The sequence below is a fragment of the Bos indicus genome, chromosome 28, assembly GCF_029378745.1.
Source record: "Bos indicus isolate NIAB-ARS_2022 breed Sahiwal x Tharparkar chromosome 28, NIAB-ARS_B.indTharparkar_mat_pri_1.0, whole genome shotgun sequence".
Taxonomy (NCBI): Eukaryota; Metazoa; Chordata; class Mammalia; order Artiodactyla; family Bovidae; genus Bos; species Bos indicus.
The window spans coordinates 26,169,000-26,196,266 of NC_091787.1; the positions used below are offsets into that span (position 1 = coordinate 26,169,000).

The window sequence follows — 27,267 nt, forward strand, 5'->3', positions numbered from 1 at the left end:
GAGGGGGGCGGGAGAGATTAGTTTGGGAAGTAGCACGGATTGCTCATCCGATCCGTGCAGCCGCGGCTAGTGTGTCAAGTTACAGAGGCGCCGGAATCGGCCCCAGCGCTCCTCGGCAGCGGCCACGACCCACCTCTGCCCATGGGGCCCTCCATGTGCACCCCTTCGCCCCGGGACTGAAACTGGCTCGCCCGGGCGACGGGAAACACCAAGAAGGACAGACAGTGCTGAACCCACTCCGGACTGCAGATACTTGAAGGGAAAGACGGGGCAGAAAAGAGAGCCGGCCAGATTTCCCTAACTTTCCTGGACTTGGAACGTTCTTCGAAGCAACTTTTTTTTTTTCACCTGGGTGTACCCCCCGATTACTGCTGGTTGTTGTTGTGTTTGTTTGTTTTTTTTTTTTTTTTTGCTCCCCCCGTTCCCCCTCCAGCTGCTATTTTTTCCATCCTCTTTGCCGAGAGCAAAGGAAAGGGACATTTTTCCAGCGACACAAGCCTTTTCCCTACTGCCCCGGAGCTTGAGATCGCGCTTTGGGGCAGCGGCTCTCGCCTTTATTTATTCTATTTATTTATTTATTGGTTCTCAAGACGCGAGGGGATGGTAGCGGAGCGCTCCCGCAAAGCGACAGCCGCCGGTGCCCGCGGCCCTGCGGAGCTGGACGCACCCGGGACAGTGGCGCTGGCGGTGGCGCCGGCGGAGCGCTGCGCGCGGCTGCCGAGCCCGGGGTCGTGCGGGCTGCTGGCGCTGGCTCTCTGCTCGCTGGCGCTCAGCCTGCTCGCCCACTTTCGGACGGTCGAGCTGCAGGCCCGGGTGCTGCGCCTGGAAGCGGAGCGTGGGGAGCAGCAAATGGAGCCGGCTATTTTGGGACGAGTCAACCAACTGCTGGATGAGGTCTGTGCTCTTTGTTGCTGCCTTTTATTCCTTCCCCGCGGCGCCCCCTCGCGCAGCCTCCAAACTTTGGACCAGCCAGTGCCCGTGGGCTTTCCGCCGCGCGGTGCGCCCTGGCCTCACCCCATTTGTCTAAGGGAGGGATGGGGCCAGGGACGGACGCTGCCCTGCCAGCGGGCAGGAGGACCTGGGCGGCTAGCGCCGGACCCCCTCGGCTCCCGCCTAGAGCAGGCGTCTCCCACGTTCCGCGCCGGGAGCGCCCTGAGCGCGCGGGGCAGGTGGAGGAAGGCTAGGCGCGGAGGCGCGCAAAGGCGGCCAGGCTCTGTTTCTGCCTCCCGGCTCCTCGCCAGGGCAGTGTGAGAGCCTCCCAGCGCCCACGCGGCGGGACTTGAGCCCGGTGGCCCGGGGCCGAGGCTTGCTGGGCCCCCGCAGCCCTCCCCATCCATCCCTCGACGATCAGTGCTGCCTTTTATTGCCATATTCTGTTGGGAAGAGAGAGGGAGTGAGTTATCTCAGGGACTGAGGGGCACAGGGAACAGTCCTTGCAGGAGGTGGTGGGCTGGCCTTTGCCTAGACCGCTAGGGCCCAGGTGTTGGTGGTTTCGGTTCTGCTGTCCTTGGGCACAAACAAGCCCTCACTGTCTTGTTCTGAAGCTGTGTTTCTTGTCCCTGGTCTCCTGGAATGGTCCCCAACAGTTTGTGTCTGTGTGACTTTCTGGGAAAAGGATGCTGAGTTTTCTCCCATTCCCAAAATGTCCTTGAAGCTCAGTGTATTAGAAGCCACTAGTGTCTCTTAGCCAGGACAATCCTGAGAGTCATGAAGAGACCCACAGTCCACAGAAAGTAGGGACACACAGTCTCAGGGGTGCCACCCGACTAAGCGACTGGCCAGGAGACCATGAAGCCAGGTGACGTCTGAGGATGTGGACAGCTCAGGGGACCCAGGGCCTCCTATGAGGGGAGGATCCACAGGTAAAGGCCACGGCTGTCTGGGAAGAACTCCTGGAACAGGCTGGCCATGGACAGTTTCTGAGGGGAAGAACTGGGGGTGCATCTCTTACTTAGTAGGAGGTGGTGTGTGAAACAGTGAAGAGCGCGAGGTAGAGCCCAGCAGGCCTGGCTTTTATCCCCACTCTGCTACTTAGAAGCTGTGCCTCCTGAGGCAAACACCCTAACCCCCTAACCCCCTGAGCCATCACAATGGTGGTGCTGATGGTAAACGTGAGAGCCCAGCTCTGACTGCAGCAGTGCCATGGCCATACTGGCATGATGCCCCAGTACCCTACAGCCAGGCCCTTGGTGCCTCTACCAGGCAAAGGCTGGCACTTGCCGAAGCGGCTCTCCGGGGCAATCACGGAGAGCGAGGTCAGAGGGCCAGAGCAGAGCTAGTTTACTGGTGCTAGAGGTGCACCCGTGACTGCTGCCGTTAGCTCATTCCCACGCCCTGCCAGGCCCCAGGGAAGCCAGAGGGCTCCGTCAAGCCACCCACGGTCCCCTGGGACTCTGAGGGAAGCCGGTGGAATCCGCAGTGCCGGCAGACAGCCTTTGCTGGCTGGTTGGCAGTACACAGGGGATTGCTGCGTGGTAGGGAGGGTGTTGGGATGTGATACCCCAGGTATCCCTGGGGTCTTGGCTGCTGAGGGACAAACGTCTGGCCCTGAGTGTCCTGCCCAGTTCCTCTCTCCATCATCTCCCCTTCCTGGCCCCTCCTTCTGGCCAGGGCGTGCCCCTGCCCTTTCCTCAATCCTGGCTTCCTCTGCTTAAGACTTAGCCAGGCCATGTCTCATGCTCTCAGGACCTTGGGGCTGACAGTGTTATCTACCAGGCTGAGCCTTCCTGTCTAAACTTCTGACTGTCAGACCCCCATTTTACAGATGGGGGAACTAAGGCTCAGAGTGGAGCAGTAGGTTTCCCAGGGTCACGTGGCGAGATCCAAAACTAGAACAAGCTTCCAGGGGCTCTGCCCCCAGTGCTCTCCCCAGTCTGTCTGCCACCTTCCATCGTCCACCCTCATGCGCTTATTCCGAAAGTGAACCTGAGAGCCAGCTGTGGGTCAGGCATTGTGGGGTGGGGGGCACATTTCTGTCCTCTCGAACTTACAGGCAAATAGGACACGGAGAAGGGAGTGGACAGGGACCGTGTCATGTGAAAAATGCTATGAGAATGGAAGCAGTAGAGGTCTAGGGCTCCTGGTGGCGGTGGCTCCCTGGGAAAGTGATTTTTCAAATGAAGACTTACAGGGTGACTAGGAGTTTTCCAGGCAAATAGGGATGAGTGTGGGGCAAAAGGAACAGCTTCTGGAAGCTGAAAACCAGAGAGAGAGACAGGTAGCCGAGGTCAAGAGGGGCCTTAGAGACACTTTGATCTTTGTAAGAGCAATGGGGAGCCATGGAGGGGTCTTGAGGAGGGCAGTGATGTACACAGAATGAGATGAAGAGCAAGGAAGAGCAGGGATGCCAAGTAAGAGGTTAGTATGGACCAGAGAGGACAGTGGCCTGGCCAGGGGCACTTGTGGAGAGAGAGAGGAATGAATGGAAATGGCAGCCTTGGTGGTGGGACCTGAGGTCATAGCAGAGGGCATTGGGACAGAGGGAGGGAGTGGTTCTGTGGGGGGAGGGGCAGGTGACCTGGTCTAAATGGCGATGACCTCAGGAGCCCTCTCCTGGAGGGGCCTGCGGGCCAGTGGCTCTGGAAGGGACTCTCTCAGGGCTGCACTGTCTAGTATAGTAAGCACTAGTCACATGTGACTCATTAGACTTAAGTTAATTACAATTAAATACAATCTAAAATATGGTTCCCCAGTCACACTAAGCCACCTTTCATAGAACTGCTTGATATTCAACTGAACTGTCTGAGTGGCCACCAGACAGGACAGTACAGCCTTAGAACATGGATGTCACCACGTAAAATTCCATGGGATGACGCTGTGCTTGGAGCAGGCAGGGTCTGGGCCAGCAAAGGTGTCCAGGAGCAGCTCCACTCTTTCCCTCCTCCACCCTTTCCCTCATCCACCCTTTCCCTCCTCCACCCTTTCCCTCCTCCACCCTTTCGTCTCCTTGGTCTGTTCTCCCAGGTCAGAACAAAGAGCAGAGGTGAGGAGAAAGGTGAGAAGTGGGGCCACTGGAACCTCCCAGGTGAATAGAACAGGGGAATGGTTTTGTTGCAGAATGAGTCTGTGAAATGGGTATGCAGAGGATTCCTGCCCACGAGGGCCCAGAGGCACCCCGTGTGCCAGGATTCCAGCTGGGCCTTGCCAGCCGTGTGGCCTCAGGCAAGCCATGACACACACCCTCACCTCATACCCCTTTTCTGTGAAGCCCTGGCCCTGCCTTCCCCTGGGGGTTGCTGTGGGGCTCTCAGGTGATGGCAGATGGAACAACACCCTGAAAGGTGCCACCACAACGGGTCACGAGTGCCTCTGGAGAGCTCCCTGGAGCACGGGGCAGCCAAAGGCAATCCGTTCCGGAGCCAGTGAGCCTCGGTCACTCCCCGAAGGATGGAGGAAGGGCCATGGGCAGGGCCGTCCTGGGGAAGCACACAGCCTGAGCAATGGCCTGGAGGCAGCTGTCCAGGGGCACATGCTCACTACCCATCCCAGGGGGGAAAGCAGCGTGCTGGGGGTGGAGGCCGTGTCTGGGAGACAGGAGGGAGGGGACTCCATAGGAGAGAAGCCTGGAGTGAGGTGAGGCGAGGGCAAATGTGAGCAGAGGCTTCGATCCGAGTGATCTGAGCTACTGGGAGGGGGGTGGGTCAGGGCCAGGAGAGGAGTGTGGGGGCGGGCACCCGCTCAGGGGAGTTGGGAGTGTGGCTTCCAGACCGCAGCTCCAGCTCTTCCCCCATCAGTGCCTCTCTCCCAGTCTGGGACCCTTAATGAGTGCTCCAGCTGCCCGTTAGTTGATTTGCTTGCTGTGAAAAGAAAAAAAAAAAATGGAATGTCCCAAATGGAGGAAATCTGATGTCACCTAGGGCTGGGCAGACAGTGTGCGATGACAGAGAAGAGGGTGGAATTTAAACTTGCCAAATCCATTTTGCAGGCTGAGGGGGAGCAAGGGGGTGTCAGCAGCCACCTTCAAGGTGAATGCTGAGGGAGGCCAGGCTGATTCCCCTTCCCCAACCATAAGAGTAACAGCAACCCTGATAGGAGGGTATGTACAATGGCCAGTGCTATGCACATTATCTCTTTCAATCCTCATAACTTCCCTAAGGATTGACACTCTTATTACCCCATTTTACAGATGAGAAGACTGATGTCACTGTACCTCCATCCCACTGTCTCTGATTCAGTCCTTTGGGTATTGATGGCATTTTCCACTCCAAGAATCCCCTGGGAGAGGAAGTAATTGAAACTCCCAGGCTAAAATGTCGAGGAACCCCAGGCAGACTCTTTCATCCCTAAAAATAATAATAACAACCCTTACAAGAGCAAAGCCTCACATTTATAGAGTGTGTACAGGAGCCCCTTATTGAACTCTTTCCAGGGGCATTGGGAGGAGAGATCAAAGCAGTGGCTGAGAGATTAGGGCTCTGGATGGGGTCCTCTAGGGATGAAGTACTGAGATGAGACAGGACCCGGCTCTTAAACAGAGAATGTATGTGTGGCATGACCTGTGTACATCCCAGGAACCTGGACCTCAGTTCATGGACAGACCTTAGATCCAGGTGTCCTCAGATATCGCCAGTGCTCCCCTGAGTCAGTCTTAAAACTACTCCTCTTTTCATGCTGCGAGTACATGACTGGTCTTAAATGACTAGTTTTAATAGAGGAAAGACCCTCAGAGACCCTGAAGTCTAGTCCCCTCACTCTACTGATGAGAAAACAGGTCCAAAGCTTCACCCCAGGCATCAGATGAGCCTGGAGGTAGGACTTCTGTCTCTGGTAGGCATCTCTCTTCCACACCACACCTCCTTTCTGGACAGTAGTGTTTGTCTGGCCAAGTGGCGGCCAAGACAAGGCAAGCGTGTGCTTCACTCTGCACTTCTCGGTCCTCAGCAGACCTTATTAATCACTTGCCACACACTTTCTCACTGAGCTTACGTACAGCCTTAGAATCCTCTTTAACACAGGAAACTACCACCCCGCTAGCAAGAGCTGACATTCAAGACAAAGAGCTATTGGGGAATTCCCTGGCAGTCCAGTGGTTAGGACTCAGTGTTTTCACTGCCAAGGACCTGGGTTCAATCCCTGGTTGGGAATCTATTTCCTGACTCTAATTTTTTAAAAATATAGAGCAATATTTACTGACTCTAATTTTTTAAAAAAATACAGAGCAATATTTACTAGAGATAAAACTAGGGAGAGTTGTTAAAGTTTCATTACTTCTCTGAAAGCCTTAAAACTAGCAAGTAGCTCCAAACCACACTGAGGACCCCCAGCCCTCATAGGAAGACGGTGGGAAAAAGTCAAAGCATCTGAAACAAAATGCCGTCTGCCTTATGCATAGTCTCACAACTTGACACTCTCAGAGAAATGCCTATTCCCCTATTCCAGACTTGCCCCCATGCCTCTGGAAAGGCTTCCGAAAACACCCTGACCCAAAATGGCCCTCCCCCCTGCTGACTTCCTGAAGAACTGCCTGGCCGTGCCAAGTATCTAACTCAGAGAAGGAAAACAGGGCACTTGCTGACTTCTCTTACCCCAGAACCACAGCAGGCATTACTAATCACTCAACACACGCCCAGGGAGCCTACCTAGGTTTCAGAATCCTTCTCAACACAGCTCTCCAGATGACCACTCCCAGTCTACTAGAGTTAATGCACAAGATAAAATCTGTTGCCAACCATGGCTTAGCTTCAGACACATTGTGCAGTGAGCCCTCCTCTCCACTGCCTTTCAACATCTTATCTCTCCATTTGATCACATACAACCCAACGGGCGAGGGCAGGAGCTCGCTGGTCTCCAGTCCTTCACTGAAGCTAGCCTGGGGCTTTGCACAGAGTAGGCAGCCCTCACCAATTAGCTGCTGATTTAAGGTCCCACTGCCACAGGCCAGTTAAGCCATCTCAGAAGTCAGCTATCTTCCACCCACTCCCCCAACCCAGACCCGGCTGTCTGCCCAGAGTTTGCTCAGAGGGTTGTGCCCTGGAGCTGGTGTTTTGCAGGAGTCAGAGGCTGAAGTGAGGAACTCCTCCTGAGTCAGAGCTGCACCACAGGTCCCAGCTGAGAGTGGGGATGGCTCAGTGTGATGTGTCCTCACCTGGACAGAGCAGCTGGGAGCACCCCTCCTCTGCCATTACCTACTTGTGTGACCTGAGTCTCAGTGCCCCAACCTGAAAAATGGGCACAACATCCTCTTAATAGTGTTGTTGCAGGATTCAGATAATAACAACTGGAACAATTACAGCCTCATCACTGATGAAGACAAAAATTAGGCTGCATCGTGTCCACAACTTTTTTTTAAGTGTAAATAGAATTTTTGATAAAAGTGAAGTACAATTTTGAACACACCAAAATGGTTAGTTAAACTTTATAAAAATAAGTGTAATGTTTGCTGCAGAGCAACTTGTTCTATGCGGAGAGCCAACTCTTTGGAAAAGACCATATCTATTAATTAATTTAATTCTCACAATAATCCTATGAAGTGGTTATATTTTTACTTTCGTTTCTTACAGAGAAGAGTGTGGAGGCCCAGAGAAGTTGCTTTACTTTCCCAAGATCACACTGCTTCTAGTAAGTGGCAGAGCCTCAAACCCAGGTGGTCTGGCCCCAGAGCTGGCATTCAGAGCCACATGTGTAGACGATCTGTATAAAGTACCACGTTGCCCTAAGTCAGCTGAGGCAGGTCACAGAGGCCAGGCTCAGGGACTGTTCACTTCAGTTTGGTTTGTCACAGAGGTGGCATTGACCGAGCTGACTTGGTGTCAGCTCACATTACCATCTCTGCTTTAAGAATGGCACCGAGGCTTACATCAAGTCTTGGTGATAAGGACCCTCAGGAAAGTCCCTGTCCAGCCTTGGCTTCCAGAATGTTTGGGCTTCCAGGAGGGAGGGGCTGGGTCTTGTCCTTTGGACACTGAACTGTCCTCTAAGGAAGCTTAGCCCCAAATCTGGGAGTCATCCCCAGGCAGAGCAGAGTTGTTCAGGCAGAAGATTCTGCACAAGCCCCAGTCTCAGCCCTGCTGTGTCACCCTGCGCTCGCTTTTGTTTCTCCCTCTTCTGCCCTGCTGCCTTCCTATAATAACGTGCATCTATCTGTCTGCCTATGCAGTTTCTTTGAGTGTTTCCTCACTTTCTATGAGTGTTTCCTTTTGGATCAAGATAAGGATAAAAGTCCTCTAGAAACTTAACTTTTAAAAGTGACTCTCCCTTCCTTCTCTCATGTCTGCACACCCTTAAAGGCCTGCCCCTGGACTGGTGATGGGTCAGCTGCATAATGGTACCTGCAGGACTTTCAAATATACCAGGGCTGACTCCCCTTCCCTAAACCCTGATGTGAATCCCCGTGGGCAGGGTCTGGCAGTGGGTTGTCTAACGAGCTCCACAGTTGACAGTCCCTCCCAAGTTGCTCTGCAGCAAACATTGCACTTATTTTTATAAAGATTTCTTTTAACTAACCATTTTGGTGTGTTCAAAATTGTACTTCATTTTTATCAAAAGGGACAGAGACAGAAACTGTATCTGTTCCCCTGAGCTAGGAGCACCCTGTGCAGTTTACCCAGGGCCCCTCGCCTGAGTCCAGAACAGTGCTTCAGGGGCTGATGGTGGCAGAATCATGAGGGTCACGGCGAGATTCAGTAACAGCCCTACCACGCTCTGCACGGTTTGAAAGTATGGGAAAGTTAAAGAAGGGGAAGCATTGGGGTTTATTTTTTTTGGAGCCGGGTGTTGGGTTTTGGTTTTGGTCTTGTGTGTCCATGCTGAATCACTTCAGTCATGTCTGACTCCTTGCGACCCCATGGACTGTAGCCCACCAGGCTCCACTGTCCATGGGATTCTCCAGGCAAGAATACTGGAGTGGGGTGCCATGTCTTCCTCCAGGGGGTCTTCCCCACCCAGGGATCAAACCAGTGTCTCTTAACATCTCCCGCATTGGTGGGCAGGCTCTTTACCACTAGTGTCCTTTGTTTTTATGTATATATATATATAGTTGTTATTTTTTTTCCTTTGGCTGCAGAGGCTCTTCTTTGAGGTACACAGGCTTAGTTGCCCTGCAGCATCTTAGCAGTGGGATCTTAGTTCCCGATCAGGAATGGAACCTATGTCCCCTGCATTGAAAAGTGTGTTCTTAGCCACTGAGCCACTTGGTCTTAGTTTTTCAAAGAATAAAATCAGCTGAGAGCTTGCCATCCATCCAGAAGAAAGGAGGTTACAGGAGAAGCCTTAGGAATGCTTCTCCCATCTCTTTTGGTTGGATTCTTCCCCTCCCAGAAGCACTTATTGAGTCCTCAGTAAACTGGAAAGAAAGTCAGTGAGCTCCTCCAAGGGAAACTGAGGCCCGGGTGTAGAGAGGGGCTGGGAGGGCCTGAGGAGGCTGGGGTCCTGGCTCTTCCACTTGTCATCTGCTTGGCAGGCAGGCCTCAGCAGCAGCCGCAAGTGGGCACTCCTGTCTCGTGTCTACAGACCTCCTGCCCAGGGTGCTGGCCTCCCTGCAAAATCTCTTTGTGCCCCACAGGGCGGGGATGTGGCTGTTGGCAGCAAGGACTCCTCCAATCCTTCAAAGGGTGAGGGCAAGCCAAGTACAAAGGGGCGGAACTGCCCTCCTGAGAGGCTGGGCACAGCCTTTCTGGGAGACACTGGACCCCTGTCTCCCCTCCTGGAGATTATTGTGGGTTTTCCCAAAACCCTGTGTGGCTGGAGTCTACATAGACTGGGCCTCCTCAGCCCCCTTTCTTCATCTTTCCCTCGTCCCCACCTTCCCTGGCCGCCCCGATGCCCACAGTCCAAAGCGAAGTCTCTGTCTTTCCTTAGCTCAGCTCACAAGCCGCCACGGGCAGCTCTGGTCCACCCTGCCCCCTGCCAGGCAGCTCATTCCTAAGTTCAGCCAGGGAGGCCCTACTGCCTCCGGGGGACATCTTCCCCACAAAGGCTGTCACAGGACGTGGGACTCTGCCATCCTCGGGACTTTACACCTGAGGTCTCCTGGTACACTACAGACGCCCCGTGAAGGTGCCTCTTCAGCCACCACTTGGAGGTTTTCTGCATCGGATCATGTTCTGACAAGGTGGCCTGTGAGGCAGGACAGGAACAGGGATGAAGAAGGGGCTGGTTAAAGGGGCATTAGCTGGGGTTCTCCCAGAAACAGCCTAAGTGACTTTCCTGGGAGCTGGGGAGGGGGAGACTTTGAAAGTGACATGGGAAGTGAGGGTGGTCCTGCCACCTCCAGCATCTCCCTACTCATGGAATCAGAGTGTTAGAAGGAAAGGAGTCATGTGCTGGAATGAATCCCCAAAACACCCCTGGTTCTCAGACTTACACACCCTCAGTAACGGGGAGGTCACTGCCTTATGCAGCTGGCTGCTCCATGATTAGACAGCTCTGGCTGTAATGTGTGTGTTCTTCATGTCCTCAGAGCTCCAGATCCATCCTACACCTGCCATCCCACCCCTCCAGCATGTCTTGAAAGCACCTCATATTCAGCGTCTCTCAGCTAAGCAGGACGTCCTCCCCTGCACACCCAGCACCGCACGTCCTGACTCCAGGACAGACTGAACTTTCTCAGCCCCCCACAGAGCCATCCCCTTCTGTGCATCATGCCTGCCTCGAGCCCCCCTTGGCTCTCCCAGGCCATGGGAGACCCTCACCCATCTGCCCCTGTTCACTCTGCCCTGCCCCCTTCATCATCTGCACAGCAGCCAGGATAATCTTTCAAAATTTCTAAGTATGATTACCCCAGTTCTCTGATTACAGCCCTTTAGTGACTTCATACTGCTTCTTACTATGATCCATGACGGGGGCCCTTGCCACCCTCTCTAGCCTCATGGCTCACCTTCTACTTTTAGAGTCCAGCCAAATGGCTGGATGTGGTCATGGCTAAGAGCACAGAACCTGGACCCAGATTGCTGGATTCAAGCCCAGCTCTGCTAATTACTGGCTGTGTGACCTTGGGCAAGTGGGTTAACCTCTCTGTGCTTTGGCCTGTATCTCTATAAAATGAGGTTAAGGATAGTAAGAGTATCGCCCTCCTTTGAGTGTTGTTTTTAGGATTGAAGAAAGTTAAAACAAGTGCTTTGAGCAGCGCCTGGCACTCCAGGAATAGAAGTTGCAGTCTCCTGAAAAGAGTCAATCTCCCTACTCACCCCCTCACTTAGGACAGGCACAAGGAGAGGCTCATGGGCGCAGAGCCACGTTCAGACCTTGCCTCTGCTGTTCTTGGCCGTGTGCTAGTTAATTCACCTGTCTGTCTCAGTTTCCTCGTTCATGGGTGGGTTTCTTTGAGCGCTGAGTATAAGACTACTGCCTGGTTTCCGAGAAGCACCTTATTATATCAGATCTTAGCTGTTTCCCCCATACCTGGGCCCCTCCCCTGATAGGTTGCTGCGCATCCTCAGATGTCAGCTCAGCTGTCACTTTCCCATGATGAACCAGCCTAGTAAGTGCCCCTAGACTGGCTCTCGACATCTCACCTCTCCTGCCAGAGCTCTGATGACAGGGGCTGCTTCACGGTGATGTGTGTGGTTTAGAGGCCCTTAAGTGCCCTTCCCTAGAGAGTAAGCCCCATGAGGGCAGCCTCCATGTCTGCTCTGCTCACATGTGGGTCCCCAGCACTTTGCATGGAGAGTCGGAGACAACTGAGCGACTTCCCTTTCACTTTTCACTTTCATGCATTGGAGAAGCAAATGGCAACCCACTCCAGTGTTCTTGCCGGGAGAATCCCGGGGACGGGGGAGCCTGGTGGGCTGCAGTCTATGGGGTCGCACAGAGTCGGACACGACTGAAGTGACTTAGCAGCAGCAGCAGCAGGAGCAGCAAACAAAGATGCTTGATACCCACTCGTGAGAGGGAGAGAAGTGGGGGAGAGGGTCTGATCTCCGTCCCAGCACTCTTGCTCCCAGCCCCTCCCCACTCTACTTTGGGGGACCCTGCTTCATCCTGCACTGGGTGCAGGGATGATCTCAGGCCCCCCGAAACTGGAGGTTCTAGGCCTCGTGCTAACCCAGTGCCCATCCTGTTTCCTGTCTCCTGAGGCTGCAGCAGAGTCAAAGCTGAGCTGGAAGAACTTTCTCATATGAAGGCTGGAAAGTTCACACCGGGGCATGCACCTCTGTCCCCGAGTTTTCTGGCCTGCAGAGCCTGGAGCAATATCTCTGTGATTCTGGTGAAATGGGGAGGCAGCAGCAGCTCATGGCATCTAGAGAGTCCCCTGTTTTGTGGCCCTGGTAGTCTGTGATCAGACGCCAAGTCCCTTGCACAAAGAGAACGGGGGAGGAAGGAAGAAGACAGTTCTCAGACTGCCCCAGGGCACCCGCTCCTGGCCCCCAGCACACAGGCTCCCAGATCAGACAGGGCAAGTCCAGTTTGGGTGGGTGTAGGCTGAGTGTCTCGGTTTCCTCCACTTTGATTTCATCCCACTGAGCTGCCTGCGCTCAGGGGCAGACAGCCACATGCGGGCCCGTCCCCTTAACAAATCCCTCTGTTCCTCTCCTGCCTTCTCTGGGATCCAGCCTTTGCTTCTCCCTGGATTGCCCTCCCTTGCCCTTTTTTCTCGGAGAAGGCAATGGCACCTCACTCCAGTACTCTTGCCTGGAATATCCCATGGACAGAGGAGCCTGGTGGGCTGCAGTCCATGGGGTCGCTAAGAGTCCGACACAACTGAGCGACTTCACTTTCACTTTTCACTTTCACGCATTGGAGAAGGAAATGGCAACCCACTCCAGTGTTCTTGCCTGGAGAATCCCAGGGATAGGGGAGCCTGGTGGGCTGCCGTCTATGGGGTCGCACAGAGTCGGACACGACTGAAGTGACTCAGCAGCAGCAGCAGCAGCAGCCCTCTTTTCTATCTGAAAAGGCCAGAGCCCACGTGGGACCACAGGGATGAATCCTCGGGGGTGGGGGAGGCAGGCCTAAAAGTAAGTAATTTGGTTCGAGTGTGGATCAGTGACACTGGACCAGGCCCTGCCCTCAAAGGGCCGCCTCAAGTCTCCAGCAGGGCACCAGCCCCATAGCAGCTATAGCATGAGGTAAGGAGAATGCTCCAGCAGCTGGGATGGTGCACACACTCTGTGCCAGGCATTGTAGTCAGATGCTGGCACAGAGCTTTGCCCAGCCTGGTCATTTCAATGGGCAAATCCTTCTTTCAGCTTCTCGTTCTTGTGGTCAAAAGGCAGGGCGGCAGACAGGTCCCTCACTCACCCTCCCCCTTGTAGGAAGAAGGGGTCTGAGTTTCCCAGGAGGTGGAGGGGTAGGACCACGTGTCGGCAGCAGTACATGAGGCCAGGCCAGCCTCACTGTGGCAGGTGGGAGGAGGCAGGCCTGGCATCAGCTCAAGAGAGAAGTGGCCTTCATCTGGTCACTAAGAAAAACAGGCCGGCATAGCAGGTGTTCGCCCTTCCGCACATCTGGAGCCCTCTTTCGATTTTCTGGTCTCATCTCATCTTATCCCTCCAGCTGTCCTGTGTAGTCCAGTGGTATCTAGTAGTATTCCTGTTCTATGGATGAGGAAACCAAGGCCCAGAGGGGTAACACCTCTTGCTTTGCAGTTAGTGGGAATGCTGGGACTAGACCCCAAGGTCCTAACAGTCCCAAAGGTAGCTCCAGTCTGTATCAACACCACATGCTCCATACAGAGTGATATTTCGGCAGGGTGGTGGTGGTGGGGTGGTTGGGGCATGCACCAACCCCAAATAGAATCCCATTGCAGCCTCCAAGGGCAGTGGGTTTTCATGGGAGTCATACACTAATATCAAAAATTAATTATTAGATGCTAAAGCACTTAGCAGAGTGCCTGGTATATACAACTCCATACGGATAGCTATTACTATTAATATTACTCCTATTTAATAAGTCTACCTGTTAAATACTTCTTGGTTTCCAAGGCACTTCCCACAGCAACACTTGAGAGGTTACTGTTGCTCGATCATGTCCAACTCTTTGCGACCCCGTGGATTGTAGCCCACCAGGCTCCTCTGTCCGTGGGATTTTCCAGGCAAGAGTACTGGAGTGGGTTGACATTCCCTTCTCCAAGAGATCTCCCTGACCCAGGAATCAAACCTGGGTCTCCTGGCAGGTGGCTAATATCCCCATTTTGCAGATTCTCTGGGGGGAGGTGCCAGGCTCAAGGTCATGACTATTATGGAATTCGGAGCTCACCTGGCCTCTGTTCTGGGCTCCCTCCCTCACACCATGTATTACATGGACACACCCATGTATTACAAAGGCCCAGGCGGAGCCTGATCCCTTTAAGAGCCCTGGGGCTGGGCTCAGGGAGGGAATGGGCCCTAAACCCCAGGCCAGACCGGAGCTGCATTCTCTGGGGAGAGCGAGTGGCCACTTGGCATTTTCCCTTTGATACTGATACAGGCATTTTAATAGCTGCAATGATCAGGCAGGTGGTATTTCAGCTCTGGCCATGAGGGGCATTCCAGGAGGCCCTAGCTGCCAACGGGTGAACCAGGAAGGCTTCTCTGTCCAGGGCGGCTGGGGGTCCACCCCAGGGACTCTGAAAGTTTTACACCTGCCCCAGAGCCTCAGCGTGGGGATTTCAAACCAAGAGTCTCAAACTCAGATGCCTAGAGGGGCCAGGCTAGTGGCCTAAGGCAGTGAGGCAGGCCAGGGGGAGGGTACTGTGGTGGTCTGGATAGCACATGCCCACCTGAAAGGGGCAGCCATCCTCCCATTTACAAGACAGATCAGAAATCTAGAACTACATGAGATCTCCTGAGCAACACGTGTTTACTGACCACCTATCATGTGCCGCCGGGCCATGCTGTAAGCACTGAGAATATATTAATAGCAATGAATGAAACAGATCAAAATATTCATGTCCTTGTATAGCTTGCCTTCTAAGGAAAGGGGAAGCAATAAGTAAGCTAAATAAGACAATGACAATGACAACAAAATTGGAAGGAGAAAATGAAACAAGGAGGAAGGCTAGCAAAGCTATTACAGAAAGGCCTCCTGGAGATCAAGCCAGGAAAGAGGCTAAGAGCCTGGTAGGAGTGGTCCAGGGGAGAGCAAGGAAGATACCCTCCATCAGGGAGTTTTTCTAGGAAAAGAGCTAAGTAGAGTCCATGAGGATTTTTCATTTCTTTTCTTTTTTTTTATGATGGGAGGAAGAACAGCATGTTTGCATAAAGATTGTATCAGAGGTGAACAAACAAGCACTGAATCCCATTGGAAAGCTGTTTTAGTAAATCTGTTTTTATGGGAACACGGCCGTGCTTATTTTGTCTTTCACCTACACAGTATAGCTGAGTGGTTGTGACAGAGGTCGTATGGCTTACACAGCCTCAGATATTTAGTAACTGGCCCTTCACAGAAAATGTTTGCTGAGCCCAGGCCCTACCCCCACACCAAGTTCATCCTGTGCCCTGTCCATTCCTTCTCCTGTGTACCCACTTCCCTTCATCCGCCGCTCTCTATCAAGCTGCCAGGCCATAAACACGACCTCCAGTGTCTCTCTGTTGGATGCGTGACTGACAGCCTCCAGAGAGGAACCTCAGCCTCCAACCTTCTCACTGTCCTGGTCTTTCTCAACATGCTGTCAGACCACCCAGATTTGACCACATGCTTCCTCTGCTTCAGGCCCTTGGTTGGCTGCCTTGGGCCAAACCCTTACCCGGGCACAGAACCCCCATCACCCACTCAGCTCTCAAAGTCTGCAACCAGCTGGACACTACTCAACACGTGTCCCCCACATAAAGTTCAAACTCCTTTGGTGATGGGGACTGTCTTGTGCTCTGTTTTGTAGTCTTGCAATTAGTAGGAGCTCCATATGTACAGGATGAATTGAACCAAAGTATTGAACCAGGGCTTTCCTGGGGGCTCAGCGGTTAAGAGTCTGCCTGCAGTGAAGGAGACCTGGGTTCGATCCCTGGATCGGGAAGATCCCCTGAAGAAGGGCATGGCAACACACTCAAGTACTGTTTCCTACAGAATCCCGTGGACAGAGAAACCTGGCAGGCTGCAGTCCATAGGGTCACACAGAGTCAGACACGACTGAAGCGACTAAGGAGCAGTAGCCATATATACAGGATGAATTGAACCAAAGTATTGAACCTGGCTTCGCTGGTTAGCTCAGCAGTAAAGAATCCTCCTGCCAATGCAGGTAGACGTGAGAGACACAGATTTGATCCCTGGGTCAGGAAGACCCCCTGGAGGAGGAAATAGCAACCCACTCCAGTATTCTTGCCTGGGGATCCCATAGACAGAGGAGGCTGGTGGGCTACAGTCCATGGGGTCGCAAAGAGTCCAACATGACTTAGTGACTGAACAGCAACACCACCACAACATTGAACTTGAAGGTGAAGGACCTGGAATTTAATCCCTCTGTGGCTTACCTGCTCAAAGCAATCCCCTTTTCTCTCTGAGTCTCAGTTTCCTTTATTATTAAATGGGGCTGTTTGTGGCCTGCCTTGCTGGGGAGCATGGATATGACCCTGGTCAAGGCAGCTCCTTCAGCTGAGAGTGGTTCCTAGAGAGGGGCTGAGCTGTCAGCAGCCACTGTACCCCACAGCTCAGGATGAGCCTGACCGAGAGAGCTGGATGGCTCACCACAGCATCTGTACTAGCTCTGGAGTTTTATGGCTGTCAAGAAGCTGTGGAAATGTCACGAATCTGTGTCGTAAATTTCAATGCCTTTGCCAGCACCCCAATGATCTGCCTTTCCCACCACATTCCTATCCTTCCTTCCTTGCCCGAGTCACTCCTGCCACACTGTCCCTTCTCCTCTTCCTTGAAAACTCCACATGCAGCCCTGTCTCTGAGGCTTCGCTTCTGCTGTTCCTTCTGCCTGGAACACACTTCCTCCAGATCGCTTCCTGACTCGTTTCCTTACTTCAGCCAGTTCTCTCTTTTCAAACGTGCCCTGCACAGAGAGAACTCTGAACCCTGAGTTTACAATACCACCTTCTGTCACTCTCTGTCTCCTTACCCTGGTTTACTTTTCTCTATAGCACTTATCACCGCCTGGGTTATACATTCATCTGCTTCTCTGTTCATCATCTCCTTCACTGGAAGGTGAACCCAGGAGGGCAGGGCTCCTGTCCACCTTGGGCTGCTCGCTCCATCCCCAGGGTCCAACCTGTGCTTGTCATCTTGCAGTTATTGAATGAGTGACAGCCCTAATGGTTGCAACCTAGAGCCAAAATGCTGCACACTCAGTCAGTGGCTTGTTAGCCATTGACCAGCTCCTTCATTTAGCAGAGTTGGGTCACACACCTACTTGTGTGCCATGCACTGCCACAGAGAAGCCCCTTGGAGAGCCTTCCCTTGGTGGGAAGGGATGTGGAAGTGGGTATGCACAGTCCCTTCCTGAAAAGTGGTGCTAGTGAGCTGGGTTCAGAGCCGGGCATCACAGGGCCTTCCGCCAGACCTCATTCTGGGACGTCCTCGATTTGCCCAGTGGCCACTCTGTGCCCACCTCAGTGTTCATCTCCCCAGTATTTGTGTGCCAGCCTCCCTTTCTGAGTGAGGGGCTCCCCTTAGGGCTGTTCCTGCCTTTCTCCTCCTATATGCATTGACCTCCTGTCCTCTTCTGCCCTCCCCTTCAACACAGCGTGTCTCTACCCCAACACACACACACACACATACACGTACGCACATGGGGGCTGAGCTCCCTCTGCCAGGGGAATGTGTATACATCAGCATGTAGTAGACTTTGCATCAAAAGGCCTGAGTTCTCATCCCATATCCACCACATACCAGTCCAAGTTCAAGTCACTTGGTCTGTCTGAGCCTACTTTCCTTCATCAAGAAATGTGGTCACTATTTGGCTTCCCTGGTGGATCAGAAGGTAAAGAATCCTCCTGCAATGCAGGAGACCTGGGTTTGATCTCTGGGTTGGGAAGATCCCCTGGAGAAGGGCATGGCAACCCACTCCAGTGTTCTTGCCTGGAGAATCCCATGGACAGAGGAGCCTGGCGGGCTACATTCCATAGTGTTGCAAAGTCGGACACTACTGAAGCAACTTAGCATGCACGCAGAGTTTGATTATGAAAACTAGATGAGATTCCCTGTGTGAAAGCACCCAGCTCAGTGCCAGTACACAGCGGGGGCTCAGGAGATATTAGTTTGATGGGAATCCTTGGGAAGATTTCCTGACCTTCTGTCTCCACCGCCAAACTAGAGGTGACACCAAACCTACGACACCTTCCAGGTGATTTCCTTTACCCTCTCCCTGAGTGGCAGAACTGCACAACAGGGAGGAGGCCAGTGCTGGAGACGCTTATGAGGAGCCAGCTGGCATCATAACTGGTCAGCGCGTTGGAGTGGGGACCACAGCGCACAGGACGGTCAGTCACAGCCAGCCATGCAGTAGAGGCCCCGGGTGGCTAGATCTTCCAGTTTGTTCAAAGGAAGTTAGAAACACGGACTTTCATGTGAAATCAGCCTCTTCAAAAGATTGGTGACAAATTCATTGAACAAAAATCACTTTGGAACCAAATAAAATATATCTAGGGGCCAATTTGACTCTGGGGCTACTGGCTTCTAACTGCAGTCCTAGCTGCAGAGAAACGGGTCCAGATCTCAGCCTTCCTCCACCATGGTTTTGACAGGTCAGCCTCCTCTCTGAGCCCAGGTCCCTTACCTATAAAAGGAATGTAATTATTGTTGTTGCTCAGTTGCTAAGTCGTGTCTGACCCTTTGCGATCCTGTGGATTGTAGCCCTCCAGGCTCCTCTGTCCTGTACTATCAGCTAGAGTTGCTCAGATTCATGTCCATTGAGTTGGTGATGCTATCCAAACACCTCATCCTCTGCCACTCTCTTCTCCTTTGTCTTCAATCTTTCCTAGCATCAGCGTCTTTTCTAGTGAGTTGGCTCTTCACATCAGGTGGCCAAAGTTTTGGAGCTTCAGCTTCAGCATCAGTCCTTTCAACGAATATTCAGGGTTGGTTTTCTTTAGGATTGACTGGTTTGATCTCCTTGCTGTCCAAGGGACTCTCAAGAGTCTTCTCCAGCACCACAGTTTGAAAGCATCGATTTTTCAGCACACAGCCTTCTTTATGGTCCGACTCTCACATCTGTACATGACTATTGGAAAAACCATAGCTTTGACTATACAGACCTTTGTCAGGAAAGTGATTTCTCTGCTTTTTAATATGCTGTCTAGGTTTGTCATGGTATTGCATCCAAGGAGCAAGTGTCTTTTAATTTCATGGCTGCAGTCACCATCCACAGTGATTCTGGAGCCCAAGAAAATAAAGTCTGTCACTGCTTCTACTTCTTCCCCTTCTATTTGCCATGAAAGTGTAATCATAGCTAACACTTATTGATGCCTCCTGGGGATCAGGCACCTTTCTTTCTATGCACCAAACTCTTTGATCCTCTCAGTAACCTATGAGGTCAGAACTGTTAACAGCTTAGGGTCTGAGAAAGGCCACGAGTCCAGCAGTCTGGCCCCAGAGCATACCTGTTAACCTCTGGCTTCCCCTCCAGCTCCCTCCCTTGGTGGTGGCGAGGATGAGGGTGCTCAGCACCTGCCCTTTCCAGGTGTCTGGACTGGCAGCTGTGTATGTGTCATCCATTCATCTCCACGGAAATGGCAGCTCCTTGGGCAGGCATCTCAGTCTGCTTGTTGCCATGTCTTTGGTGCCTTCCAGATTGGCTGAAGGGTAAGGAAGCTGATGAGGAAGGGGTCTGATGGAGGGACAGGGGTCCTGCCTGTGTCTGGCTCTGTGAGTGACACCAGAAGAACAGGGGCCACTGTCCCTGCCCCCGGGATGCATAGACACTCAGAAGTAGACAGGAAGCAATTAGCAGAAAGCCGAGAAGCACAGGTTGTTGTGCTCATGATGGTCGGGTGCAGGAAGGCCAAACTGCTTTACAGGGTCTTGTGCTCAAGTTAATTTTCTTCAGAGCTCTCCAAAGACATCAGACCCCGAGGTGACTGAGATGGGACCTCTCCATCTGCTTCTGATTACCCAGATGCCTGGTGGCCAGTGTTTGATCCAGGATCAGTGCCCCTGCCAGACCCCCTGTCCCCCATCCCCCTCACTAGCCCCCTCCCCTCCCCTCAGTCCCTAGTTGCTTTCCAGGGCTTGGCATTTACGACCCCCAGTGACCCCTCTTCTCTGTCTCCTTGTGCAGAAATGGAAGCTCCACTCACGGAGGCGCCGGGAGACCCTGAAGACATCCCCAGGATGTCACTGCCCGCCAGGTAAGGAGCCCTATGCAGGGGTGACAAGGACAGGGACACATACCAGAGGCCCTCTCAGTGGCCAGACCACACTCTGTTCAGAGCGTCGCTTTTCATTTGGAAAATGGGAATGACAGTCTGCGATGTTCGCCTCCCGTGTTCCCATTGATTGGCCCCCCATCCCCATCCATCATTCATTTACTTATTCAAGCTTCATTTATTCCTCAACTCTTCGATGGGCCAGATACTGTGCACACCAGGCTGTGAGATCATATATGATAATGAAAATGGCAAATTCTGCAATGTCGCCCAGAGTTGAAAGAAGCCCCTGAAGACAGGGACCCAGCTCCTCTGATTCACCTGCGCCCGATAGAATCAGTTCAAAGACACTTATTCCCAAATGAATGAATTACCCCATGATTGAAAACCTTTCCCGGTCCCACCTAGGTTGCTTAGGGGGCTGTGTGTTCACTATCTGGTGTCTAGGCTACACACGCACACACACACTCACCAAGAAGGTTGAGGTTGCTGGGTGATGTGGTGTGATCAAGCTAACCAATCTAATGTGGATTCCGAGTCATGGTCCATGAAGACTTTTCCAGGTTGCCCACCATTGTTGTTAAGCTACAAAAATGACAGATGGGCAAGTTTCATTATCCCCATGAGTAACTGGAATGGGCAGCACCCCTTTGGGGGTAAGGGAGGAGGCTCCAAACAAGGGTGTGTGAGGCAGGTAACACTTGCAAGGAACTGCAGAGGGTTCACCCTGCTCCAGGTCTCTGCTGGCTCAGAGTCAGGCCCCTAGATGCCCACTGTAGCAGGACACTCCCTGGGTGCTCTGGCAGGCCCTCCGCTGGGCACAGGGGCTGAGGAGCTGGCACTCATGGGTCCCAAGCCAGGGAGGAGCAGCCAACAGATGCTGAGCTTGTGGGAAATGGAGAGACCACATTTGCTGGCGGGTGAGTGGGCTGAGTCACAGCTGGGAGTCACAGTTCAGGTGGCACGGGAGCTGGTGAGACCGTGACGGGCTTCAGCTGGCCTCAGTCAGAAGAGGGTCGTCTGGGTTAATTAAAAGGGTGTCCAGGAGCCCTGGGAAGCGCCTTCCCTCCCTTGGGGTCCTGGAGATTGAGCCCTGGGATCTGGGATAGCTTTTGGGAAGAGAATGCCAAGATTAATGAGATGAGATGAAGATGAGGCTGTGTTGACGGGGCCTGGGCAGAGCGACTGTGTGCAATGGGGTTTCTGAGGCAGCCCAGATTGCAGATCATGGTGTCTGTCGTCCTCATAATTCCTGTCAGTTGCAATTGTTCTTGCTTGAACTACAGAAAGCTGGTGAATGGCAGGAGATTTGGAGCCAGGGAACATAGAGATTTGGATTCCAGCTCTGATATTTACCAGCTGTGTGATCTTCAAGGGAGTTATTAACCTCTCTCTGCCCCGATGGTCTTGTCTGAGAAATGTGGGTAATACTCATCTTGCAGGCATGTGGCGGAGGTTCAGGGTTCCGTGGAGAGTACTTAGCGCTTTCCTGATTCCTAGTTAGAACTACTAGTTTTTTGTTTTTTTTTTTTCTGTTCAATTCCTCTAGCACTTTAAAGATCACTGAAATCCTTATCAGACACTGTGTCCTGGTGTCAGAGGCACATTTACAGGCAGAAAGAGGCTTGGCTGTTTCCCTTCCGTGCCTGATAGGGTGTCTCATATCCTGCCTGCCGTCAAAGTGGGGACTTAACCAAGAGGGATCCATTCTGTGCTTGGGAGGGTCCGGCTCAGGTGGTCCTGGGAAGCTGGGAGCTAGGAAGGGATGCCACAGGAGGGAGGATGGCTCAGGTGGTCCTGGGAAGCTGGGAGCTAGGAAGGGATGCCACAGGAGGGAGGATGGCTCAGGTGGTCCTGGGAAGCTGGGAGCTAGGAAGGGATGCCACAGGAGGGAGGAAGAATCTAGAAGAGTACTGCTTCAGCTCTTGGCTGGTGAGGAGGAAGCCCGTGACGCAGCGTGAGTGGCTCAGGGATTCTGGAGACGAGGAAGGGCGTATGCAGGTCCTTGTGGGAAGGGTCCCCAGCAGGGACTGATTCGGCCAGGAGATGGGAGGAGAGTGAGCAGGGACATGTTCAGGGGGTGTCCTGAGTGTTGGGAAAGTCCCTAGAGGGCAGTTTGGCCCAAAGTACAGATCAGAGCCAGGTGGGCAACACCAGGAGCATTTAAAGGCCCCGAACTGAGGCAAAATCAGAAGGAGAGTAAGGTGTGTTCACAGCTTTTTGGAGAGTCAGTAGAGAAGGATGTGAGGGCTGCATAGAGGTGTCTTGGACAGCAGAACTTCAGAATACAATCCATCTCCTAGGACAGGCTGGGTCCCGCTCAGTCCCTGGACCTGTCTCCCTGCCCGACCTGAGGCTTCCCGCCCCATGGTAAATGTATCTCCTCTGCACGCAAGCCTGGGCCACGTGGCCAACCTGTGCTGAGTAATACTAGTCACTGCCCCTGCCCCTCACTGGGCAGCCAGGCTGTACCGGGCACAGTACTGAACACTTGACGTGGACAGATGACCTTCCCCAGAACACTGGAAGCTGGCACAATGGAGTTAGGCATTCTGAAATGTCTGCAATTCCCATAGTCAGTAGAATACCGCTCTCATTTTTGTACCTGAATCATGCCTCTCCGACTATTTCCTTAAGGTCAGAGTTTATAAACCACTTTACAACCACTTTTAGTCTCCTGATACTTGCAGACGAGGACTTACGTAATTGTCAAGTGTCACATACAAGGCAAAACATTCACTTTTTTTTTTGCCAGTATCTAATATTGTGCTCCACATATAGTAAATGCTCAGTGAATATTCACTAAATTATTATCAATTATCATTCCTGGATGATTAGATTCTTTCTGGTGTTCTCCATCTGACCTCCCGTTGGTTTTTGACACCTTCTCTGCTCCGAGACCCCTCGGTGTCTTGCCTGATGCCAAAGTCACTTGCTGTTAGGACACAACAAACAAGCACACACTCCCTCTGCCCACTATGGCCACAGGATTTGGAGCCCCAGACCTGTGCCTGCCCTCAGTTTGCCTCTGTGGCCAGCCGGGCCGAGGCTGGAGCCCTGTGGTGGGTGTGTTCTTCCTTGTGGCAGCCTCGGGCCCCTGGGCGGCATCCAGAGAGGGCTTGGGACACACAATCATGGGCAGAAAAGCCACCTCTTTCCCTTCCTACTCTGACCTCGCCAGCATCCTCCCAGGATCCTCCCTGTCCCAAAATAGCCATCTGCTGCCTGAGATCTGGCCGCATCCTGCTTCTGGGCTGCGTGTACTGGTTGCCCCGGGAGTGATGGGCCTGCAGCCTGGGACGGGATGCCAGAGGTCGAGCCTTGTTAGAAAGGTCACAGTGGCCAGAAGTTCAGAGGAATAGGTGTGGACAATTTGCAAACCATATTGCCTGGTGGGACAGGAGGAGGGTCTCAGGAACAGATACAAAGGCCGTGGGACTTCCTGGGCCACTTGAGAAGAATACACAGCTCAGGCAAACTCCCCTTTCTCTGTCCCTGTTCTCAGTAACAAACCAGGAGCAGGACAATATAGGCTCCAGTCAGCAAGGAAGCAGCTACTTGAGACCCGCCACGCTGGGGCTGGGCGGGGCGGGCAGCGGGTGGGACAGTCCGCGGTCACACACACACACAGAGGGAGCTGTGACCAGCTGAGCCTCTGGATCAGATCACTTCACAGGCTGGGCCTCATCTCTAAGGCTCAGAGTAGGTCAGAGTCACATGTTGACCACCAGACTGAGAGGTGTGCACTTTAGGAGCAGGGGCAAATGGGTGATACGATCAGGTTTGGGCATTCACGCCATCACCAGCACTGGTCCAGGGGAGGGATGGAGGAGAGAGAAGTTGCCTTCAGCCAGGATGGTGGGAGGGGCCACAGACATCCTGCGGTTTAGGACTGCCAACGGGAGGTGTGCATGAAGTGTGGGGGATCCCAGAGGAGCCTGGGGCTCTGGGAAGACTCCACTGAGGAGGTGGTGCTGGAAGGTGGTTGTAAAGAACAAGAAGCAGATGGGAGGGCACATAGAGTACAGACTCAGCTGCCACCATAACCGAAGACACCCTCCCCACACTCCCCCACCAAATACAGAGATTTCAACGAGGTGGAGGAGGATGACTCTTCCCTAGCAGCCAGGGGATGGTGGTCCTGGCTGGAAGGCTGGCCTCCCATCTTCATCATGTGGCTTCTGTCTCTGGGCCGCTGGCACTGCTTTGTTCTCACCATCAAATGGCCATTGTGAAAGGGAAGGGGCCCAGGAGAGTATATGCCCAAACCCTTAAAGGCAAAACTTGGGGAAATAGTTAAAAATGCATCACTTCCTTTCATATCTCATTGGCCAACACTTAGCACATGGTTGCCTTCTGGTCCAGGGGAGGCTGGGCAGTGTTTAATGCTGGGCGGCTGTGTGCCCAGACACAGATTTATTGTTATGGGAGAGCATGTCCTGGGGAAGCACTAATAGTCTGCACAGAGGGCATTCCAGGCTGAGTCATGACATGGACAAAGACTCAAGGAGTGAGAAAAAGACATGTCTGTTTAGAAATGGCAAGCAGTTGAGGGAAGCCAGAGCATAGAAGTAGTGATGGGAAACACAGGTGGAAAAAGACAACAGAGAGACAGGCTGAGGCATTCTGGCTCTCTCTGTTCAATGGGAGGCAAACGATTGTCATCCTGAGGATGGTAGTTGATTGGTAATGTCTGCCTGCAAGACTGTGCTGAGTTAGATCCCGAGGCTGCATCCAGGCCCAGCAGAAAGTGTGGAGGTCATTTAATGATGTCTGGCATGGGTATAGGAGTCGTAGGCAGTGAGGTCTGTGTCCTGGCTTTGTTACCCACAGAGAGTAAGATGTAATGTCAGAGAAAGTTTGGGGACATGGTGATGTGACCTGGTACAATTCATATTCTGGAGCCCAAACTAGCAAGGATGTGGAAGGCAGAGAAACCCCTTCCAGCAACACAGTCTGTGATTCTGTGGACAGAACTTTATTTTCTCATGTGCTGCTATTTGTGTTGAGGTTGAAACTGCCTCTCGGGCTTGGTTATTTTCCATAGGTGCTGAGGACTGGCATCCACATGTCCTGAAGTCTTTCCTTTGTCTAGCCTGGCCCTGTCTGTCCTGGCACCAGATTTCACCTACAAGAGCCTCATGGTGTTTACAAGATCAGAGCTATGACCAGAGCTTCTATCCCAAACTGGACTGCAGTAGAGCAGATCCATCACCTCCTGTCTGTTTCTTTTCAGTTCTCCTTAGGTCAGACTTGGCTAACCCAGAAAAGGGAGAATTCAGACCAAAATATTCCTTGCTGCCATTGGTGAAGAAAAGGATTAAAGAGCTGATGGTTAGGGAGAACATTTAAACTAAAGAAATACTGTTGTCAGAAACTCTGCTTTACATGCCAATCACTGATGGTTAATTCTGAGTCATTTTGGCTATTCTTTAAAACACATCCCTAAGGACCAGTCTGGGAAGAGACCCCGCTATTCAGTTCAGGCTCTCCCTTGTTCTGCTTTCACATGCTGAGTCAGCTTCGTTCTCCCCACCCCCGTCCCACCTCCTCCTCCTGACTTTGCAGGTTTGACTTCCCACTCAGGCTCCAACCTCTTGTGGCAACATCAATGCTCCCTTTCCCATGCCCACTGCTATCCATCGGTGGCTGGGTTCTGTCAGTTCCACTCCTCTGCTCAGAAAGTATCCATGGCTGCCTAGTGCTTGTAAACACCCCCACTCCAATGGTAAGTCCACATTCTCTCTCTAGCCTAGTCTCTGATCAGCATCCCACGTGCTGTACTCCTTTTTGTTCAGTAAAATCGGGCTGTTCACCTGCCTGTATACCAGTGTCTCACCTGCGTGTATCTGCTCATGCTGCCTCTATAACTTTGTTCTCCATTTCTACCTCCAGACCTGCTACAGTATCCCCACAGTTCCTTCCATCTTTCTCTCCCACCCTAGTTCTGCTATTAAGTTACTATGGTAACATATTGCCTGGTGTGTGCTCAATGTATAATCCAGGCAAAACCACCTACTGGGACAAGTCATTTGTCTTCCAATGAGAAGTGAAAACAGACCAAGATGTGTACACCTGTGAAGCTTTCTCCTTGGCCATGAGCGTCAGTGATTTGATTTAGATTCTACAGGTGCAGTCCTCAGTGTGAGGCACTTACTCAGTGAGAGGAGCCTTTGTGGGTTTCCCGCCAGGGAGAACCTTCCCTGCCTATGAACGCCACCAGGCAGCCTGCTTGGTATCTCCCCCTGGATGTGTTCCAGGCCACCCATCCTCAAAAGACACACAGCTGAAGCCAATGTCTCTTCCCCACACCCGGCCCTTTCCCAGTATTCCTGCTCCTGGGGAATGGCGCCGTTAGCACACCTAGGCCAGAACTTGGGCGCCAGCCTGAAGACTACCTGTTCTTTCCCACCCCCTAGATCACTAAGTCTCAGGTTACCACCCTGCCAGTCCCTCCACTTCCACTACCACCATCATCGGTCTGCCACCATCTCTCACCTGACTTGCTGCGATAGCCCCTAACAGGCCTCCTCCAATACCCTGTCACCCAGAAGTCGGCATGTGCTGTGCTTGTTGTGCTTAGTTACTCAGTCATGTCCCACTCTTTGTGTGACCCGAAGGACTGCAGCGCGCCAGGCTCCTCTGTCCATGGGGATTCTCCAGGCAAGAATACTAGAGTCGGTTGCCATGCCCTCCTTCAGGGAATCTTCCCAACCCAGGGATCGAACCCAGATCTCCTGCACTGCAGGTGGATTCTTTATCACCTGAGCCACCAGGGAAGCCTGAAGTCAGCATGGTCTTTTTTAAACTTAATGCATCACCCTACGGCTTCCCTGGCAGCTCAGGTTCAATACCTGAACCCCTGGAGGTCAGGAAGATCCCCTGGAGAAGGAAGTAGCAACCCACTCCAGTGTTCTTGCCTGGAAAGTCCCATGGACAGAGGAGCCTAGCAGGCTACAGTCCATGGGGCCACAAAAGAGCTGGGCACAGCTTAGCGACTAAACAACAAGGCTTTAACTAGGCTTTAACCTTCAGCGCTTTCTGTCCCTTCCAGTATAAAGGCCCAAACCCCTAATGTGACCTGCCCACCCCCCAAGTCTCCCCTCCT

At 52.7% G+C, this 27,267-nt stretch overlaps 1 protein-coding gene across 1 annotated transcript; it reads left to right on the top strand.

The window, feature by feature from the left end:
• On the top strand, positions 1-27,267 carry LOC139180412 (collagen alpha-1(XIII) chain-like). Its single transcript, XM_070782196.1, has 2 exons — positions 1-894; positions 20,072-27,267. The coding sequence occupies exons 1-2, from the start codon at positions 601-603 to the stop codon at positions 20,252-20,254; spliced, it is 477 nt and encodes a 158-aa protein (XP_070638297.1). The 5' UTR covers positions 1-600; the 3' UTR covers positions 20,255-27,267.

Bases quoted from the DNA above. Each gene is read 5' to 3' on its own strand.
- LOC139180412 (XM_070782196.1), top strand. From the start codon at position 601: ATGGTAGCGGAGCGCTCCCGCAAAGCGACAGCCGCCGGTGCCCGCGGC. The intron at 895-20,071 runs GTCTGTGCTCTT...CTCCTTGTGCAG, and splicing joins TCAACCAACTGCTGGATGAG to AAATGGAAGCTCCACTCACG.